This window comes from Liolophura sinensis, chromosome 1, assembly GCF_032854445.1.
Source record: "Liolophura sinensis isolate JHLJ2023 chromosome 1, CUHK_Ljap_v2, whole genome shotgun sequence".
In the NCBI taxonomy this organism is placed as follows: Eukaryota; Metazoa; Mollusca; class Polyplacophora; order Chitonida; family Chitonidae; genus Liolophura; species Liolophura sinensis.
In genome coordinates this window covers 34311824-34332930 of record NC_088295.1, presented here as the reverse complement: position 1 = coordinate 34332930, position 21107 = coordinate 34311824, and the positions used below count along the sequence as shown (strand labels likewise).

The following is a 21107-nucleotide window of genomic DNA, read 5'->3' as shown; positions in this document are numbered from 1 at the left end:
TGACATTTCGAAAATTAATTTGATAGTGAGCCTGGCCTTGAAATCAGCTTGTACTTATACAATTGCACCTGATATTATGCAGGGTTTAACCTAACAATACAGATGGACTATGTTGTGGCTCATTGTTCGTCCACACTAATGATTGGTCATTTTAGCAACAATTCCACTTCTTAGGTTTAGGTTTAAGTAGATGCAATGTCAGCGTGAATACCCTGTGAAGACTGTTACTTGTTGCAAGAGCTCAGTGATGAGGGTTTTGTTGTTCTACAGTAAAGGCTGGTCGTGAACCGCGAGTATAGACGTGAACGTGAAACAATCCTGTAGTTAGGTGAATTCAGCGGGCCCATGCACTTGAATATGGGGGGCAGTACCTGCGTTATACCCTCTTGTCTAGCATATTTACTCACAATTACCCTGACATTTACCACCAGCATAACTGCTGCTTAATGTACTTATAAATGATTTAAGCTGGTGCACACCGGAGTTTCCCATAGCTGTCGTTGACAAGGGTGACGCGTGAGCTCGGAGGACATATTCAAGACGTAAGTATTTGCACGTACATGTAGTTAATATGAATACAGTTTATTGTATGTAGCTTATTGCGTACATGGAGTCCGTCTTTACAACCTTTAACATCCCGAAAAGGAATGTTATAGAGAGGACCATTTTCTTTACACATTACTTTACAGCAAAAATTCTGTGTAAGTCACTCAAAGTTGCGCACAGACATTAGTTAAAAAACCAAACAATAGGTACGATTATGGTTAACGTTTAAAGGTGAAGTAGGTTTGTAAGTGTCTGACAGGAACTTATTTTTTCAGCAAATAAGCCTACATTTATTTATAAGACGAATCATGCAACTTGTTACTACATAATTTGAATAAAGTGAATGAGGATTGGCAATTAACAGGGTTCACCAGTAGGTTACTTTGATGTTTCGACACATGCTGTCGCGAAGTCGACTGTGGCAAATAGTACCGGTACACTAAACATATTTCGACCATATTTTATACCATATGAGAAAATATGCCCTCACTCTTCGAGGTTAGTACGCGATTGCAACATTCAACTAGTATCCTAAGTGAATCACCCCATAGAATTACGCCATTACTTGACTGCATTATGATAAAGTTAATGTACCTATAATTTTTTCTTTTCTTCTTGCATAGCTTTAAAATGAACCGCTGTTCCTTGACATTGTGTGCGGCTGTAATTTAATAACACCTGAGCGGCGCAATATATAATCATCTATTGGTAGATTGCACTTTCTTCTTGTAAAGTTCTTTAAAATGCCCTATTGCTCTCTGACCCAATGTGCCGCTGTAAGTTAATTACACGTGAGTGACGAGATATGTAATCATCTACTGGTTGATCCTCACCTTTTCAAAGGCACAGAATGACAGGAGGTTACATCGTCACCGTGGCCTGTATTCTAGCTGTTGTTACTGGTAAGTTGGCCACACTCACCTGTTATTGAATCTATTATTATCTTTTTTTCATTGGTGTTTTACTCTGCACTCAACAATATTTCACTTACACGACGGTATGAGGAAAGCGGACAGAGACCGGGGGAAACCCACGATCATCCGTAACTTGCTGGCAGACCTTCCCACGCACGGTCGGAAAAGAAGCAAGAATGTGCTTATTCTGTGTGTTTCACCTTTCCCCCCAACTGTTAGCATTGTAACGAGACTATAATACTGTATGCAGTTATAAAATAAAATGAATTTATATATTTGATTGGTGTTTTACACCGCCATGACTGCACTCAAGAATATTTCACCTTTGCGACGACGGCCAACATTATTGTGGGATGAAATACAATGGACTTCGACAACGGTGATTCTATGTGATTCCATACCTGGAATTTTTGCCTCAGCCACAATTTGTATATTTTGAGGTAACGTGGACTCATCAATAACTGATAAAATAATGGAAAAAACAGTGTTTACTGTTAATTCAAATATTTGGGCTTGTGATCTCTCAACACAAGGCTGCACCTGATGAATATTGTCAACACTAACGTTGTATAAATAGGGCTATGGCCATTATCAATTGCATTAATTCAGTGACCTTAACATCATTTCTGTGCTTATCCAGCCCAAAGCACAGACCCATCGGTGTGTCGTATAATGGATAAGTGTGGAGAATGCCAAGCAGCCGGCCCTCACTGTAAATGGTGCAGCGACGTGGTAAATACCAATGCTCATCCCTATACTTTGTGATTTAGGGAAAGACTAAGATAGGTCTCTAAATGATTGGCGTCATAAAGGCATTATTGGCGATTTTATTTACTGTTTTGTTTTAAACTAGGTCTCACCACAGATTTTGCTACTGTCATATCATTTATTCCTTAAAAGATATATGTATACGGGTTTCGTCAAACGGACCGTCTTTTGACATAACTTCTACCAACATTTTACATATATAACATCCGGCATGCCGTGGTTTCTTTCTGGATTGGCAGATTATGTTATTGCATGACAGCTTCTCATTAAGGGCTGAGATAAGACATCTCGATTTGCAGCACTAATAGCAGATAATATAAGGCATATCTTCTTGTCGTTGTGGTGAGATAATGTAAGACGAGATCTTGTTGTTATGTGATGAGTCTTGTTGTTATGTGATGCAAGATAATGCGAGGCATGCTGTCTTGTTGTTATGGGATTCCAGACATAGTGTGGCATGCCATAACAACAAGACAGCAGATAATGTGAGGTATGCTGTTTTGTTGTTATGGGGTGCCAGGCATTGTGAAGCATGCTGTCTTGTTGTTATGGGGTGCCAGACATTGTGAAGCATGCTGTCTTGTTGTTATGGGGTGCCAGACATTGTGAGGCATGCTGTCTTGTTGTTATGGAGTGCCAGACATTGTGAAGCATGTTGTCTTGTTGTTATGGAATGCCAGACATTGTGAAGCATGCTGTCTTGTTGTTATGGAGTGCCAGACATTGTGAGGCATGCTGTCTTGTTGTTATGGAGTGCCAGACATTGTGAAGCATGCTGTCTTGTTGTTATGGAGTGCCAGACATTGTGAAGCATGCTGTTTTGTTGTTATGGGGTGCCAGACATTGTGAGGCATGCTGTCTTGTTGTTATGGAGTGCCAGACATTGTGAAGCATGCTGTCTTGTTGTTATGGAGTGCCAGACATTGTGAAGCATGTTGTTTTGTTGTTATGGAGTGCCAGACATTGTGAGGCATGCTGTCTTGTTGTTATGGGGTGCCAGATAAGGTATTAAGGCACGTCGTCTTTTCGTTGTTATGAGATGTCGGATAATGTAAGGGATGTCCTGTTTTTGTTATCTTATGCCAGAAAATGTAAGGCGTGTCGTCTCCTTGTCATGGGATGCCAGATAATTTGACGAATGCCGTTATGATGTTATGGAACGCCAGATAATAGTTCCAGATAATGTAATCCTTGACGTCTTTTCCTGGACTGGCATGAACATGTAAAATTCGTAAATCTAAGCTCTTTAGTTATCTGGAATAGAATACCTTGAGGTGGTTTGATTGACAAAAAGTTAATAGACAATGTTGTGTAAAAGATAAGATTATAAAAGTATAGAACATGTGCATATGAGGGCTTGCAGATTATGTATAACGTCCGTCGTTTAGGATTATCTACCATTAGCTGCTGTTAATTGTTATCTTATACAACACCTATCACTATGAATTTGGTTTCAGTAAAGTATTTGCACATGTAGCTAGCGGACAATTTTTGAAGACAGAACAAAAGAACGGAACCTATATATATACGAATAGTTAAGTCAACATATTTAGCGTCCTATATTTCCACGTAGATTGAAGTCAACATATTTGCGTGGTATCCTATATTTCCAAGTAGCTATGTACCTGCAGAGGAAATAGAGAGCTAAATCAAAATTATTCCACTGCCTTTGTTATTCTGTGAATGCTCACGCTGGATTTACTTTTGCTCTCTAACATGTATGTATAGCCTGAACATTTCTTTCCGTTGTACATTTCTGAAGATGGCTACGTAGTTACGCCAAAATAAAGAATGCCAGATAGGTTGACTTCAGTAACCGGAGTCTGCCTTGCTTCGATTTGTATAAAAATAATGTAAGGTCAGAGTTCTTCTTGGGGACAGTGATTTCGTTTACTGTAAAAGCTAACATTGTAGGACTTTATGAGAACGCGGTGTGACCTAGAGGACAGCCTGGTAGCGGCTGGATGTCGGACTGTCACAGCTGTTAGGGAGGCCAACTTGCGAATCACACAGGTGAGTTGACATTGTCACGTTACAAAGCCAACTGTAACATACAGGCAGAATCTGAAAAACAAAGCTTGATATCTCTCTTAAGTTCTACTTTGGTGCAAAACACTGGCAAATCTGGGTGATTGTGTGATGTATTCTTGTATAATGGTCAGTCCAAAACAGCGTAGCACACAATGAACCTGTACATTAAGACAGTACAGAAAGCAAGAAATTAGGACGAAGTCATGTAAGTAAGCTTTAGCTAACAGTTTTCACTGATGACCAAAAGTCGCAAGGAATATTGTGGACCATGCTAGTCTTTAATCAGAAATATGTATACATATATATATATCCTGATTTCATTCAGCACCATGCATATACCGCCCCTAATGCCCCAAGTTATGTTGAATTAGAGAAGTGAGTTCTAGAGATTCTGGACACTCCATATTTACCGAGGCCAAAATTATAATTGTATATTGCTGTTTTACGCTGTAGCCAAGCATATTTCACTTATACCACAGCGGAATGCATTATGCAAGACAGGCAGATCCCACGACCATCCACAGATTGCTGCCAGACGTTTTTTTGTACGGCCGGAGAGGAAGCCATTATGAGCAGGACCTGAACTCATAGCAACCGCATTTGTGGGAGGCTCCTGGGTCATTGCACCATGCTAACCCCCTCGACCGCGGAGTTTAGAGCGATGGTATTTGACGGAATATATATGTATGGTTTAAACCATGCGTGAGACCCGTTCCTACTCCTGGACACTCTTCTCTCTAAAAGTAATTGTATACACAAGATTTGTACCCCAAGTTCACATTATTTGTAACAAATTTGCAAAGGAGCATTTATACTTCTATATATCATTTTTATGCAGCTACACTTTCAATGTGCACCAAATTGTGTACTTGTGATATACATCTTATTTACATCTGGAGCTACTCAAATACATGTGAACAAACCGGTACAGTTTTGGTTTTTGAGAGCAGATCATGGAGAATGTTAGTAATAAGTAGACACCTGTTCCATTCTCATAATTACCTAATTGGTCATAAAATATATGTTTTAGGCTGAACCACTCTCCCCATCAAGATTCTTTACACCTCAGAGAGTCACAGCTGATTTGTTCAAAAGTAAGTCAATTATGATGAGTTCCTGTTAGATGACGTTTCTATCATTCACTTGATTGCCTTCCTTTTTCAAATTAGTGTCTACAGTTGTTAACTTTATCCCATACTGGGAACGTCGCTAGCCCTGCAGAGAATTAATGTTTTTTGTCAATAAGATATCGAGTTTAAATCAAACTCCAACTGCAGCATTACGAAAAGAATGCTAACAGACATCCCCCGGGTCTGTTCAGTTTTCCGCGCCTATAAAATCTAACAGCCGTCGTCTAAGTGAAATGTTCTTGATTATGGTACAAAATATTATTCAAATGACAAAAATACTGCAATTTGTACCAAAGCTAGCTCTGTTATGTGTTCTGCAAACTTTACATTAATTGTAAATCATTCTCTTTTTAGATCATCCAGTAACTTTCACAGTCAGAGTGATGATCCCTGATAATTTTCGCAAAAACAGAGTGAGTTTATTAAATAAAGTTCAAACCACAACCTGACTCTTATAACATTGCTATGAATATATTCAATTTTATTTACATTTTCACCATAGATCAAACTATTCCTCTGAATTAAGTGGAAACTACTAAGCAAAAGATTCACATAACAGTGAATATGGCTTATCTTTCATTCAAAATATTATCTCAAAGTATGGACATTGTCAAGTATTCGTTCTGGGTCATCATTTAAGACCTTTCTTTTCACTAAGAATACACTTATTTGAACTTAAGTATTGCATCAGTCATCTTGCTCCTTTTACAGGAATAAAATAATTCCATACGAAATCTTTTAACATTGCCATGAAAGTGACAGGACACAATTTCAGTGACTGCAATTTGATATGCTTCGTTTACTTGTTTATCTAGTCATATTAACGCATTCCTTTCGTTTACCAGGTCACACTGCGGACCAAAAACAAACCATCAAACCTAGCTATTTCTATAACGTCACCGTGCCCGGGGTAAGCCTACATACTTCTGTTACACATCTTAGCGAGTGAGAACCTTATTACTCCCTAGTGGAACCCGTAAAAACTAGGAAACTTTATATACACTATATTCCTGTGAAAACTGCTATATCGTTGATTCTTTTCGCTATATCTTGGTATAAAATCTACTCTATGCCGCTTTATTTCTTCCGTTCATTGAGAGTGTGACAGATTTGCAATCATAAGCCGATGTAAGTTGGATATTAATCTTGTTTCTGTTTAGGTTATATATTCTGCGATGGTAAATATGACCCAGGGATAAAGGGAGTGGGATAAATATCGTATCCTACCTTTCGTCAACAACATCGAAAGAGCTACTTGATTGGCTCACAAAAGTTCATTCATAAAAATCAGCCAATCAAAAGCTACACACGGACCGGGCTACTTTTTTTCACTACTTGACTTAGTTGTCTCCACTTCTGTCAACAGTTATAAATACTGTCGTATCAAGGTAATCCAGTTTTCACAATCGTCCGAAGAGATGTAAACTGTAGTCACACGTGCCTTGGGAATGACATTCTTGTCAGTGCGTGTTTGTGCATAGAATTTCATAAAACTTCATCAGAGCGTTCACACACATGCACGTACTACACCCCTGACTGCTTTCCCGCGACTCTTCGAATTCTCGAAAACTGTTTAAAAGCAACTATTTGATGCTGTGTTTTGATGTATATAGATGATCATTTAAAAAATCGACCCAAGCTTGTGTGTGTAAAGGCCGTTCTGTGTTGAACTCTTTTGAGAGGCGTACATTTCACCTTGCATATAAATGTTGCGCTTTGGTGTGAGGACGACTGACTGAGGTCACATAATTAAATTCCTCCGCACTGCTGCACGACCTTGTGTAAGAAGAGAAGCAAGACAAAATATTCTTACTGATCTGAGGCATAATTTTGTACTTTTTCGATTTTCCATTTACGGGATAAACAGAATTTCCAAATCGTGACCCTGTAATACCAAATTTATCAACCTTGAGTCAAACATTTTGAAACAAACGAAATATTTTAACTCTCGTTTAATAAATAATACTACGTTGGAGATCCCCTCTCTCTCTGTGTATATTTGTATAATGATCAATGATCAGATAGAATTTTGTCCCTACAGGTCAATAGGTTCAGGACCGAGGCTATCGTGTCCTGTCAGAGGTTCCGGAGACGAGGTAACGTGCTCAACAATGAACAAAGGTCATAACTCACGTATTCGCATTCTTCACTCAGGATAACTCTTATTTAATTGACAGTCCACTCTATTGTTTAATGTATAGTGAACACTCCAAATTTGTTTGCAAGCATTTGAAAAACTCGTTAAGTTCTATAGTCGTGCCAAAAAGAGCTTTTAGTCCGACCGTTTTGGTTTCAATCTTTCAGATGGAGTTCCAGGTACAATTGACACTGACAGGTTGTGGAGATGACAGCAACACAAGGTTTGTGCCTGTCATGTCACGTCTTTAATACGAAACAATTATTTCTCGTCCAGATATTGACAGTTTTACCTTGATAAAATATAAATACTTAAGCTCAGGTGAAAAGACAATAACCATTCATAGTATATTTCCAGCGATGCTTCTGCGTCCTCATTGTGTTAAGCCCTATGAACTTTTCCTCTTGTAGGATGCGCCTTAAAGCCTCGGGTATACGTGGTAATGTCAGGATTGATGTACTGAACCGATGTACTTGTGCCTGCGAGTTTTACAGTGTCTTCGCCTCGTCGGTAAGTACGGCATTGTGTAAGTTATACCTTCCTTAAACGAGGCAATGTTTTTGCCGACCTCTGTCTGTCTGTCTGTCTGTCTTATCTGTTTACGCAGGCATTTTAAACGATTCTGTCACTGGCACATGCGACACAGATGCCGCGGCAGTAGTGCTCTCTGTTGTGAAAGATTTGTACAGTTTAGTAAGATATCTTAGCAGTTTTAGGGGAAAGTTATGGATAGATTTTGATGAGTGTTCATAGTTCGGCCTTGTCACAAAAACCAATCCACTCGATTTGATGGTGATCTCGATTCGATTCAAGGAATTTATGTCCACTTCTCTGGACATAGATGATGTCATAATATATTCGTGTTTTTTTTTCGTGAAGAGTAACTGATTCAGAACCGAGTAACGACCTGATAACAACGGAAAACGCTGTTTGGAAATGTTTTATATCTCGCATATCATTGTTGTTTAGGACAACAGATAAGAAAGTAAGAGTCGTTAGAAAGGGTTTTGGATTAAGTTTACTCAAATTATTTGACTATTGTCAGGAACCTGCTGAATACTGTAGCGACAATGGAGAGGTTTTGTGTGGATTGTGCCACTGCTACCCTGGTTATAACGGTGACCGCTGTCAGTGTCAGAAGAGTCAGTACGAACAGCGGTGCGTGGCTGAGGGGTAAGTTATATTAAGAGGAATTTAGTGAAGAATATGGACAGCACATTGTAGTTCAGTACAAAATGTAGACACCATGGACAGTTTGACAGAAGGTAATGTCCAATAATACAGAGGTTAAGCATATAGATTAACCTAGGGACACCAAAGTATAACCGCCGTCAAATAAGTGAACAGCTTTTGAACACGATGTTAAATACCAATGAAAAATTAGTAAATACATGTTAAATAAATATCCAAAGTATGGCAAAGGTTTAGTCCAGAAAGAAAGTGCATGGTTACGTGTAAAATACAGACACCACAGTGCGGCAGGAGGTAAGGTCCAGTAATGGAATGCATGGAGTACGGACACTACAGCGTGGCAGAAGGTTTTAGTAGCCCAACAATGAATTTAAAAGTGCATTATTTTAAGGTTAGAATACGGTCACGAGAGTAAGACAAAGGGTATAAACATCCAAAAATTACGTAAAATAATTTTCTGAAATCATTGAATAATGCAATGTCTATTTTTACTTGCACCAGAGTTTGGTGGATTGGTATTGGTTGCGCTCAGTATACGTGGCCTGTTAGGGAAAGCAATTTGCACTTCGTGAGCTAATTGCATACAGCAATGTTAACTGGTAAGCGAAACAAGCTGGGCCTTGCCTAGTGATAGAATGTTCTTCACTGTTCAAATGTCCTCTGTTCACATGTGTTCAAATGTCCTCTGTTCACATTTGTTCAAATGTCCTCTGTTCACATGCAGGTCGTCAGATGTTTGTTCAGGACAAGGAGAATGTGTGTGCGGATATTGTCATTGTAACAAGGTACCAGAGCCAACCGTAAGTGGTACACGCTACGTCACAAAACATATAATCAGTTAGGCAAACCTCCTGACGTAAAGCTGCAGCTGAAATGGCGAGAGCTTGAGTCGAACACACGACTACATTAGTCAAGGACATGAGAGTCGAAGCGAGCCAGCGCTTTAACCGTCTTAATTAGCGAACAAAGGACTGTTGAACAGTTTAAGGGACTATCAAAACATACAAGGTAACAGTTTAGTGTGACAGATAACAACATCAAGCAGAGCAAAACACCATTGGATTAAACCCAAGAAATCCCATTTATTCACACTGGCGGTGATAGCCACTTCTAGATATTGAGTGAGTGAATGAGCGCTTGGGGTTTAACGTCATACTTAACAATTTTTCAGTTATATGACGACGAAGGAATCCTTAGAGTGCATGTGATGTGCGTCCATGTTGTAGGACGGATTTCCACCGCTCTTTTATCTAGTGCTGCTTCACTGAGACACCTTACCGAAGGCAAGTAAGGCGCCCCGCCCGAGCCATTATGCTGATACAGGCCGACCAGTCGTTGCACTATCCCCTTCATGTTAAACGCCAAGCAAGGACGTTACAACTTCCTCTTTTAAGGTCTTAGGTGTGACCCGACCCAGGATTAACCCTGGATCTACCGCTCCCGAAGCGGACGCTCTACCAACTGCGCTATCGGGGCCCGGCACTAGATATTGACCTCCCCCCCGCCTCCTTTTAGCCCTTTAGGTATAAATGGAAAATGTTTGAGATTTTGAAATGACATATTCCTGGAACGTCTCAGGGAATAGTTTGATGATTTTGTTCTTAATTTTCAGCTTGGTGGGGTTGTCCGATATTCAGGGCGTTATTGTGAATGTGACGACACTGCGTGTCCCGTTACTGATTTAGGGATTTGTGGGGGTAAGCTACAAACGCATTGTTATGTGTAACTAAAGCTCTGGCTTTCACATAACTAATATGCAATACCCAACATTATTTTAGTTTAAACATTTTTAGTTCACGAATTATATTATCCATTACGTCAGTAAAACACAGGCTATATTATGATGCCAGCTCATGCTGGCTTCCTCTCCGGCCGTACGTGGGAAGGTCTGTCAGCAACCTGCGGATGGTCGTGGGTTTCCCCCAAGCTGTGCCCGGTTTCCTCCCACCATAATGCTGGCCGCCGTCGTTTAAGTGAAATATTCATGAGTACGGCGTAAAACACCAATCAAATAAATAAATAAATATATTATGATGCGCGAACAGACTCTACCTTTCTGCAATTTAGACTAAGGAACCAAGGTATAGCTGGCACATCTGATGAAATAAGATATAGACCAGCTAAAGTTATACCAGAAAACAATAAGTGCGCGAATATATAATCCATTTATATTTGCGTGCAGACAAGATGGAGTTTCAATGTGTAATTTATTGTACACATGCAGGTGTCGATCACGGTCGGTGCGTGTGCAGCCAGTGTGTGTGTAAAGACGGATTTACAGGTGCCGCCTGCGAAATAGCAACAGACAGCGACCCCTGCCTGTCCTCTGATGGCGTAAGTCCTCTCCCTTGTTTAAGACAGGTTTGGGGGAATAATGACAGTGATGATGATGATGATGATGATGACAACGACGACGACGATGATGATGACAATGACCATGATAACAGATTTGTTATTGCATGATGAAGTAGCAAATTTCCACTTTAGTAATAATGTGTAACAGTTATTTTAATGTTTGTTCCTGAGTATTTTGTTGAACTCCAATAAAATAAAAGTATCAAATATATACACCTTCAATTAAATATATCAAATATTTACACCTGCAATTAAATAAATATATCAAAAATATGCATCTGCAATTAAATTTATATATCAAATATACCTGTCTCTTCCCGTTTAGTCTCTGTGTGCCAATCACGGAATGTGTATTGGTGGACAGTGTGAGTGTGACGGAGTGTGGATGGGACCAACATGTGAAGACTGTCCGGTATGTCATGTCCTCAACAAACTTTAGTTTATTGTCGTACATAGGCCCCTGTACATATTTCACATCCCTGATCTAGCCTGCCGCTTGCAGGTATACTCATACAAAAATCTGGTAAATATAAAGCTTGGTCTTTCAGAATTCGTTTCCACCAGATCCCATCTAGGAGCTAGTTTTTCATATGGCCATTCCTGAATATATTGTGCTAGGCTGATCAATGGGGTATCTTTTTCCCCGTAATGGCGTCTCGGTTCCAAGCTGGACTGACCGTTGTTCTCTTGCAATACATCAGTAACTCGTCACCATGCGGTTTCCGAACGACAGGCATGAATAATAGGCCACACAACTAATAAGCCCGAATTACTGTAGGTGGGAAAGGTTCCGTTGTTTGTCCAACAGTGGAAAGGGAAATAAACTCTTACATGAACTGGCTGCAAAATACGATACCAGTACAAAACGTGTGGAAAGGCAGGGTGACAAAGGACCTAACTTTCCACCATCCGACGGAGTTATCGAAGTTCAAGCATATGAAATAATTCAACATTTTGAAGATTAGCAACTTTTTAAGAATGACTGATTGAATTCTTGAAGCTTAACGTCGTACTTAAGAAGTCTTTAGTCATATGACGACAGGGAGTCATTATGTATGTGCACATATACCGTTACTTCTTGTGGTAAAGTGAGTCCATGCCGCCAAAGTCTAACTCCGCTGAAGTATCATGCCGAAGATAGCAGGCGTGACACTCCACCCAGTCACATCATACTGACACGGGGCCAGTCAGTCGTATTTCCTTGCTTTAACCTCTCAGTGCAAAGCGCCAAGTGAGCAGCAACAAGCACCATTTTTAAAGTCTTTGGTATGACACGACTCGGGTTTTGATCCTGGGTGTCACTGAAGCGGTCTTTTGAAGAATGGCCTACATCCGTATAAAAACTTCCCTCAGGCTATAACTTATGCACTTGGCTTTGTATTGGTTATGTTCCCTCTTACATCACACGAATAATTTGAATTTCATCTAATCCTTTAATCCCTCAATCTTTCCCTTTGGAGACATGTGCCAGTCGCTGCCACAGCCTGAAGAGCTGCGTCCAGTGTACGGCTTTCAGGACTGGCCCCCTTAATGAGGAGGAATGTCGTGCACAGTGCACAGCTCTCGGCATCACCCTGGTGGACAACATTGACGAAACAAGTAAGTGTTGCTTGGTAAAATCTTTGAAAACACAGTCATAAATTGGTTTATTATAAGTCTTAAATTTCAATCTATGGCCCAGGGCCCATATTTATCGAGCATCTTAACACTTAAGTTCAATATTCAAGTACGATTACACTGGTTTTTACTGCTAGTACCTTGCATTTCTACGCCAAAAACGAATAAAAAATGTAGTTGAAGGGTTTTGCGTCATCTAAGAGAGCCGATCTCACAAGTGATCAGTTTCCAAACATTATACTGACCAGAGCCTTAAGAGAGAGTATGGTTTGTTAACCAACAAAAGTGACTAAGAGTTTTTCCTGACATTCGGTCGTAGTGCCACTTCATGGCGAACACCTCTACTTAATACATTTTGCAATATCAGTGTCATCTTACAAGAGTACTGCGGTATCTATTATCTATGTCTACTTCACGCCAGCTCGATTTGTCAATGGAGGAAGGGTTCCTCAACTAACATAAGAAGAATAGGAATATGTTTGACTTCTCTATGTGTTTGAAGTTTTTCCCTACCGGTGCACTGATTTATTTTATTTCAGACGAAAGCTGACAAATCAAATGCTCCTACATAATGATTCAAGAAATATTCTCCAATATATTTTTGCTATATTCCATTTCTCCACAATTGTTGGGAACAGCTTTCTCCAAGTCCATGGCGAAAGACATACAACTCCGCAGGCTTATACTACGATAGTATTGAATTTCTTTATATAGTGAATCACTGCCTTTTCCAGCGTTTGTCAGTGAGCTATGAATCAATAAGAATAAATCTATGGATCCAGATTCATCACACCAAATGATAAACCGTTCACACCGTTTTGTCCACAGATGTCGGAAACACTCTGTGTGCTTCCCAAGACGACGACGATACGATTATGAGATATGCTTACATCTACATCCACGACGGTTCCATGGTGGTCTTAGTCAACAGAGTAAAGGTACATGTATCAGGCTGAAACTGGACTATCTCCATAAACTTAAATGTGCAAGAAATGTTTGCCAGAATTTATGGAGTCCATTGCATTGACAGAGGAAAAATTGACATGGAAAGATGGTAGGCAAGCTTTAAATGAATGTTACATGTAGGCTTAGTTGATGTCTTTATCATGAATCGAATGTACTGAATATTGGAAGAAAAATGTATCAGTGCTTCCCAAGAAAAGATGTTGATAAATATTTCAATGTTTCTATTCTCAAATATTTTCAATATTTTTCTTGCAGGAGTTACTGGTATAAAAGCAGAAGACGAACGCACCAGATTGGCCTACAGGCTTGTGGATGAAACTATTGCAGTACAATATATCGACTCTGAAATGCTTAGAGAAACTGTTAATAAAGAGCCTTCTTTCTGACCAGCGAATGTTGACAGTGTAGAAGTGATAGAATAAATGTATGGTGGTGTATATTGTACAAAGTCTTTAATCTTCATGTATTCGTGAGCTATCGATGTGAAGTAAGAAATGGTTTACCACGTGGAGACTATAACCAAAACGTCATGTGTATGTGTATGGTAAATTTTAGAGTGTGGGGTGTTCCATTGGATACCCAGTCGTCAGTTCTGGGTTTACAAAAATGTCAAATCATCCCACATTGCAGGTCACGTGCAGGTGTGCTTTAGATTGTAGAGTGCGAAGTGTATAAAACGACCATGTGGTCAGTTCAGGGTTCACAAAAAATGTCAACTCACCCCACACTGCAGGTCAAGTGTATGGTAGATTGTAAAATGTGGTGTGTCCAAAATATCCTGTAGTCAGCCCAGGATGATAGCAGAATATACATGTACTCACAAGAGTTTATAAGGGATGAAACATTAGACTTTTGTTTGTGTTGCACATTCCTTTGTGTCATATCAACTGTTATGACAGACAAGTGGTTTTTCAACCGAGGTAAGAATGTACAAACGGCCTTGGACGGGCACAGGCGGTCTCTCACTGTCACTAAAGCATCTATGGACAAGGGAATGTACAACTTCTCTGTGCATAATGCGGGCACTATACGCGTGGCTTCCTCTCCACTTATATGTGGTAAGGTGTGCCAGTGGATGGTCGCTGGTTTCGCCCTGGTTCTACTCGGTCATCTTCCATGCTAAAGCTGGCTGGCGTCGTATAGGTGAAATATTCTTGAGCACGGGGTAATACACTAATGAAATGAATAAATGGAAGGACTACAAAATAGTTCACCTTTATGGTTCAAGATGAGGTTTATGGGCAACCGCAAAATATCTACCAGTATCACATCAGAGCCTCAGCCAAATGGGTGTTGTACATGTACTTAGTATATAAGCCTTCTCATTAATGTTCAGAGTTTTCACTTACATGCATATGACGGACTGGTTTATGGGTAGAAGGAAACAAAATGCCCAGAGTACACCTTGGCTCATCATTAGGTACAGGACTTGGAGCCTCAGTTAATTTAGAGAGAGCTGGATTCGAGACTGCAATGTCATTAATCAGATGCCGATCAACTGATGAGGTCAACACTGTAGCTACATGAGCAAACGCCTGTACTCATTTAAACTGACTTATTTATGGATTTATTTGATTAGGCTATTACGCATGCACTCAAGATTTATTCCGACTGAATCTGGCTGAACCACACAACAACATCCATGTATATCATAAACATGAACCACATCACAAGAATAAAAACTCTGGTTTTATAAATACCCACATTTAATCCCTCACTGAATAATTTGCTTTGGTCAGTTTAAAAATTTATCACCTCAACATTTAAGCAAATACATTATTTTTTGGGGTAAAAATGTATACATGTACAATGAAATAAGAAAAAATATATGACTCTTAAGCATGATTGTCATAGACTGAATACATATTTCCCTCGATGTCCAAATGTCAGACATATTCACAATATTTAATCTTTAAAGAGTAACTCAGTTAACTGTTTGATCGTATCTTCTGGGCAGGTAACTTTATGGCCTATTGTACGAGGATCTTCATATATAGCATGGTCATTTCCACCCTGTGAGGAAAAAACAAACAAAATAGTTAAGCTATATATTGAGAAAAGACTTTTGAAAAATTATCCAATAGATGAATATATGAAATGAATGAAGACTGATAGACAATGTAAGGCCAAACAAATTTAAATTTTTGTTCAACAGGCCGAATGAATCTTTTTTAAATGTTGCCAGAGGATATAAAAATAAACTGAAAAACTGATAAATTATCCAATCATCTTGTGAATTTGTTGTTCAGAGAATTTACCAAAGACATTCTCATCTCAATTAATGTTATTCCCCACAATGTCCTATTTATAAAAAATTTCCTAAAAATTCAAAACAAGTTTGTGTACCTTTTCTGTTTTATCCCCAAAAAAGTGAATAGCCTTGAATCCCTCTGCCTCCAGGTGCTGTAGACAGATGCGCTTGTCCCATCCTACAGGGTACACGTCTATACTGATCTGACCACCAATGGCAAACTCTAATCCCGCATCTGGGAAAGCCTTGTACAAAGCCTCCACAAACTTCTCTCGGACTTTGTGCTCCTAAAAACAGGACAGAACAAATGTTCCCAAAGTGCTTTTCCTCTATGGTGGTAGGATTTCTGCTGACACTTTTGCAGTTTTAAGATAAGATTACTTGTGCACTGAGTTTGCTAGTGATTGGACTCATGTATGTCAACAAGACAGATCACTCAGGTACATATATAAGCTATGCAGCGTTAAAATATGCAACACAACATGTTTTCTTTCCTCCTACGATAATCTGTACAATGCTAATAAGTTCAGGTGACCATAAATCCCTCTCAGTTTGATACACTAGAGGCACATAAACATTTAGAAATACAAATAGTCAAGAAACGATGTAATGGAAATACTGAAATAAAGTCACCAAAGTAAAACTGTAAACTTTGTTTCAATGACAACTTATTTTCACTCTGTATTGCCATTTTGTGTGATTAGCCCACCCACCTTGTCATAATCACTAAACTGTATCCTTTCCTCCTGAGAGCAGCTTCTGCCTACAGGACACAGGTTAATCATACCAGTCCTGAACTCCACAAATGTACCTCTGAAAACATCACAGAAAATACATCACTTAACGGGACTTACACCTGGCAAAGACATTTTACACACAAGGGATAACATCACGTGCACAAACATGCATAGGTATAAGTGAATACACCAATACTTGCATATGATTTCACTCATAGAGTGACAGAGCCATCTGTGCAGTTTACTGTGCTGCAGAAAATATTGCAATACAAATAATAATGTACTACACAGAATAGTAATAAGAAGAGAAGTGTGATAAAGAAAATGTTGTCACAACCAAGGGGAATAACTCTGACAAGACCACGGTTAATATTAAGAAACTAAGGAGTAGGCATTACAAAAAATAAGCACACAAATAGTAGTAAACAAAACAATTTTCAGTAATACATGTCTCTTTATCTAGAGTTTGTCTTTAATGGTGTTCACAGTTTGCACAAAGCAAGACGGAATAGGCTTCTGACATTTCAAACACGGCACACTTTATATGAAAAAAATAACACATTATAATCTGAGGATTAGAAGATATAATGCCATATCACTCAATTGACATTACACATTTATGGCAGGTCAGTGTATATTGTATCTCACCTCTTTGCAGGTAGCGTTAACTGGGACATGTACTGTAGGGCAAAGTTTAATACTTTCTGCAATACTTCTTCTCCTTTGAACTTCAACATGCTCTGTGAATGAAATAAACAGAAAATATATGTGCTGATATGGAATACGATGTGATATTTACAGTACACTAAAAAAAGCTGATTTTAACACTGAACCTGAGTGACACTGTAAGTAATCCCTGCTACAGACATGGACATGGAATAGGCGTACCGTTAAGCACACAAAAGTCCTCGGCTACTACATCTGTTTTGTACAACTGTATAACTAGAGGAAGTACAACAAGTACTCAGACTTATTTAAGGATGTCAACATTTTTGTAAATCTTCGAATGTGAGATACGGAACAACAAATTTAGCCTTTTGTAAGAATAGATTTGTTTGTTTTATAATATCTGATTTGTGTTAGTCAGGAATTTTTTCACAGTTGTATTCAGGATTTGAACTCCAGATTTTGTCTGACCATCTGAACAATAAGCAAGAGTCATTTTAAACCATTTTTTCAAAAATATGACCACTGTCTTTGCCAAAATTACATCAATCTTTATCCTAATGATAAGGGTCTTTTGCACAAAATGGCTTTAAAATGAAACACATATGATTCATAAGAATGACATATATAAGGACACATATATTTATTTTACCTGTTGTCCAATAAGTTTACCGTCTTTGTATGCTATTAGTCCATTCTCGGCAAATACAAAATCATATCCACTGGGCACTGGAATTGGAGCAAAGATAAAGTTAGAAGGGCTTTAAACATATATTGTAATATAATTGTGATCTATTATATCACCATTAGAGTATGCTGCTTAACTTGTCTAAATTTATGTATGTAATAATTTATTTATTTATCATTTATTTATTATTTGATTGGTGTTTTACATTGCACTCCAGAATATTTCACTTACATAACAGTGGTTAGCATTATTATGGATGGAAACCGGGTAGAGCCTGGGGGAAACCCACAGCCATCCACAGGTTGCTGGCAGACCTTCCCACATATTGTCAGAGAAGAAGCCAGTATGGGCTGGACTTGAACTCACAGTAACTGCATTGGTGGGAGGTTCCATGTATGTTATGACTGTCACTATCATCAGATCAAGCCTGAAAATAATCTGTAAGTTGGTGAAGGATATAATTGCAAATCTTCCAGCTATTAACATTATCAAAAAAGTTGCGATGTTATTTTTGTTCTGTGCCAGACAGATGGCCCTTTCAAAATACTATTTGGTCCAGGTCTTTGTGCTTGCTCTAGCTTATTTCCTGGCTTGCAGACAGAACCAAAATTTATAAGTAAAATATTCAAGGACTGCATATGCAGCACAAAAAGCTGAAACCATTCTCTGGAGTACTCTCTTGCTGAAAAACCTAACCTTACCATTTTCACTGCCGAGCTGTTCTTTGATCTTTGCATAATCTGACCCACCAACAATTCCCAGCACAACTTTCTCCCGAAGTTTATCAAGGAAGGTCTGCATTTCAGGTGTAATCACCTACAATTAGATGATCACTATAATCATAAAATCGGTATTTCAATTTTTTAAGTTATAACGTTTAGCTTTAATGACAAGTGGAAACCGTTATTTGGCCCGTAAATTCTACCAGAATTACAACTAAGCCTATACACCAAAACATTGCATCAGCCACATGTATATCTATAGCGCGGGCATACATGGCTGCATAGGCTATCATCTGTATATGTGCATAGCCCATTAATCCCCACGAAATACTTCAATTCTTAACTTATCGCCCTAAGAATACTTTTTTCTCCGAAAATTAAATTTTTTGATACTACAGAAAGACTTACGTCGGCGTAAACCTTGTCCTGATTGCAATGTTTACATACGACACGTGGTTAAGTTGACATGTTGTTGTTGTAAAGCGGATATGTTGAATCTGTTAAACGTTGAATCTTACCTGTCTAGGAAGTGTTAAGGTTCCATCCACATCAAACAGGCACAATATCGACGTGTCTCGGCCTGACATGATATTCTAATAACGTGAACTCAAACTGATTGGAAAAAGGGTGTTATTTTGTAAGATCACAGGAGCGGGCCCGCCTCTACTGGCAACAACGTGTACAAGTATTCTCCTCGCACGGGGGATTTTCGTCAATACCGTCAGAACGCGGAGACAATAGGTTTCTACCATCTGATAAACCTGATTTAATCGCGCAAACGCGCCGGACGACGTTAATATTTCGCGATGTCTAGTTTAGGATAAATATCACAGGCGAAAAATAGAAGTAACGTACCGCACGGACGTCGATGTGCGCTACTTACCGACCATAACTAAGTTTACAAGATAAAAATGGGGAGATTTGTTTTTAATTTCGCTCCACAAGTACGCCCGTAGGCCTACATGTACATAGACATAGGCTATGCAATCCTACTTGTACGCCTACTCCTTTTTATGAAAGGCGAGAAAAGTTAATATTTCTAGGTGGTTTCACAAGTCGCGTGGATTTGACCAGAAGGCGAAGAAATATAAGTAGGCCTATAGTGTAGGCTATGTATAATAGCCTACAGTTACAGACAGCTTACAGGTATGTCTAATTACGATGTAGATTATGTTATTGAATACAGCATTAAAAATACTACATTTAGAATAATTTCTACAGGAACACACTCTAACCACGAATCATCATGATGTTAGAAGCCTAACTGTTTTCTGAAGAATGTCTTTAATTTAGCTGAGATCCATCCAGGTTTCAGTCACCACGGAAACAGTGATTAGATGTCAAGAACGTAAGAACGTTGACGTAGATGTCAACTCAAATGTATAGAAGCCGGATAAGGATATCTCGTATCGCGCATCGCACATCGAGGACGGTACCATTTGTACATAATTTGATTCGCACATGATCAGGCGAGGCTCTGCATGGCCTCTCAGGGAAATCAGATGGTCACATGTAAGCTACATGTATCCCTGTACATATGTGACTCGCCTACAAAATCCGGTGGGTCTCATTTATGTTCCCGACGGAAAATGTCCAAAATCTGTAAATTACCACAAAATATAGATTTTGTGCCAAAGCAAGGGACTGTCGTTCACATGCTGAAAATGTCTTCCAGACACCTGCAGTTATGCAGTTCTAAAACTTTTCTTTAATTGGCATATATACACTTGCAGGAACTGGCTGCAAAGAAATACGTACCACATAAATGTAAAATTATAAAGCTTGCAAGAAATGGTCAAAATATATTCATTTATTTATTTATTTGATTGGTGTTTTACGCCGTACGCAAGAATATTTCACTTATACGACGGCTGCTAGCATTATGGTGGGAGGCAACCGAGCAGAGACCGGGGTAAACCCACGACCATCTACTCGATGCTGGCAGACATATACGCGCGGCCGGAGAGGAAGCCAGAATGATGGATTTGAACTCACAGCGACTGCGTTGGTGAGAGACTCCTGGGTCGCTGAAACAAAATATAAGTAGATTATCACAAAAATTTGAACACGTGCACAATTAGTATATATATATATATATATATTGTGTAGATGTTTAAACCAATATAGGCTATAATTACACCATTTGTCAGTTAACAGCGTTCTGTTCATAACTGTGACAGACGCTGGTGAAGTATACACAGAGATAGACTCCTTTTCAATAAAAACAACAAAACAAAAGACGGGTTGAAAAAAAATATCTGAAATCCATAAATTTGCGCAGAAATTTGCTTTTTGTAAAAAGTCATTGCAAAGGCACAAATTATTTCAGTATTTTCTATTGGTATAACTTCAGATAAGGTACATAGTGAGTAGCTTGAGGAAGGAGGA

General features: G+C 39.0%; 2 protein-coding genes across 3 annotated transcripts; one reads left to right on the top strand and one right to left on the bottom strand.

Annotated features, from left to right (window-relative positions):
- Positions 1 to 476: 476 nt before the first annotated feature.
- On the top strand, positions 477 to 14319 carry LOC135461324 (integrin beta-1-like). Of its 2 annotated transcripts, XM_064738354.1 has the most exons (18): positions 477 to 542; positions 1390 to 1448; positions 2101 to 2192; positions 4143 to 4241; positions 5290 to 5353; positions 5744 to 5802; positions 6235 to 6299; positions 7431 to 7485; positions 7694 to 7749; positions 7937 to 8036; positions 8572 to 8699; positions 9442 to 9517; positions 10330 to 10414; positions 10942 to 11051; positions 11398 to 11484; positions 12533 to 12671; positions 13518 to 13627; positions 13911 to 14319. In XM_064738354.1, exons 2-18 carry the CDS (start codon positions 1397 to 1399, stop codon positions 13923 to 13925), a joined length of 1392 nt encoding a protein of 463 aa, XP_064594424.1. In that variant the 5' UTR covers positions 477 to 542; positions 1390 to 1396; the 3' UTR covers positions 13926 to 14319. The 2 variants fall into 2 exon arrangements, with proteins under 2 accessions (XP_064594424.1, XP_064594425.1); XM_064738355.1 differs by lacking the exons at positions 477 to 542; positions 2101 to 2192 and having other exon boundaries at positions 1425 to 1448; positions 13911 to 14318.
- A 638-nt stretch (positions 14320 to 14957) lies between these two features.
- On the bottom strand, positions 14958 to 19614 carry LOC135482088 (phosphomannomutase 2-like). Its single transcript, XM_064761923.1, has 7 exons — positions 19238 to 19614; positions 18699 to 18813; positions 17962 to 18038; positions 17292 to 17383; positions 16620 to 16719; positions 16002 to 16193; positions 14958 to 15668 (listed from the first exon to the last, which is right to left on the bottom strand). The coding sequence occupies exons 1-7, from the start codon at positions 19304 to 19306 to the stop codon at positions 15561 to 15563; spliced, it is 753 nt and encodes a 250-aa protein (XP_064617993.1). The 5' UTR covers positions 19307 to 19614; the 3' UTR covers positions 14958 to 15560.
- Positions 19615 to 21107: the final 1493 nt, after the last annotated feature.

Coding starts and splice junctions, on each gene's coding strand:
- LOC135461324 (XM_064738354.1), top strand. CDS start 1,397: ATGACAGGAGGTTACATCGTCACCGTGGCCTGTATTCTAGCTGTTGTT. Junction 6,300..7,430: donor ATAACGTCACCGTGCCCGGG/GTAAGCCTACAT, acceptor TTGTCCCTACAG/GTCAATAGGTTCAGGACCGA. Junction 11,485..12,532: donor CAACATGTGAAGACTGTCCG/GTATGTCATGTC, acceptor TTCCCTTTGGAG/ACATGTGCCAGTCGCTGCCA.
- LOC135482088 (XM_064761923.1), bottom strand. CDS start 19,306: ATGTCAGGCCGAGACACGTCGATATTGTGCCTGTTTGATGTGGATGGA. Junction 18,814..19,237: donor CCTTAACACTTCCTAGACAG/GTAAGATTCAAC, acceptor ATCTAATTGTAG/GTGATTACACCTGAAATGCA. Junction 16,194..16,619: donor AGTTTAGTGATTATGACAAG/GTGGGTGGGCTA, acceptor TCCTGTTTTTAG/GAGCACAAAGTCCGAGAGAA.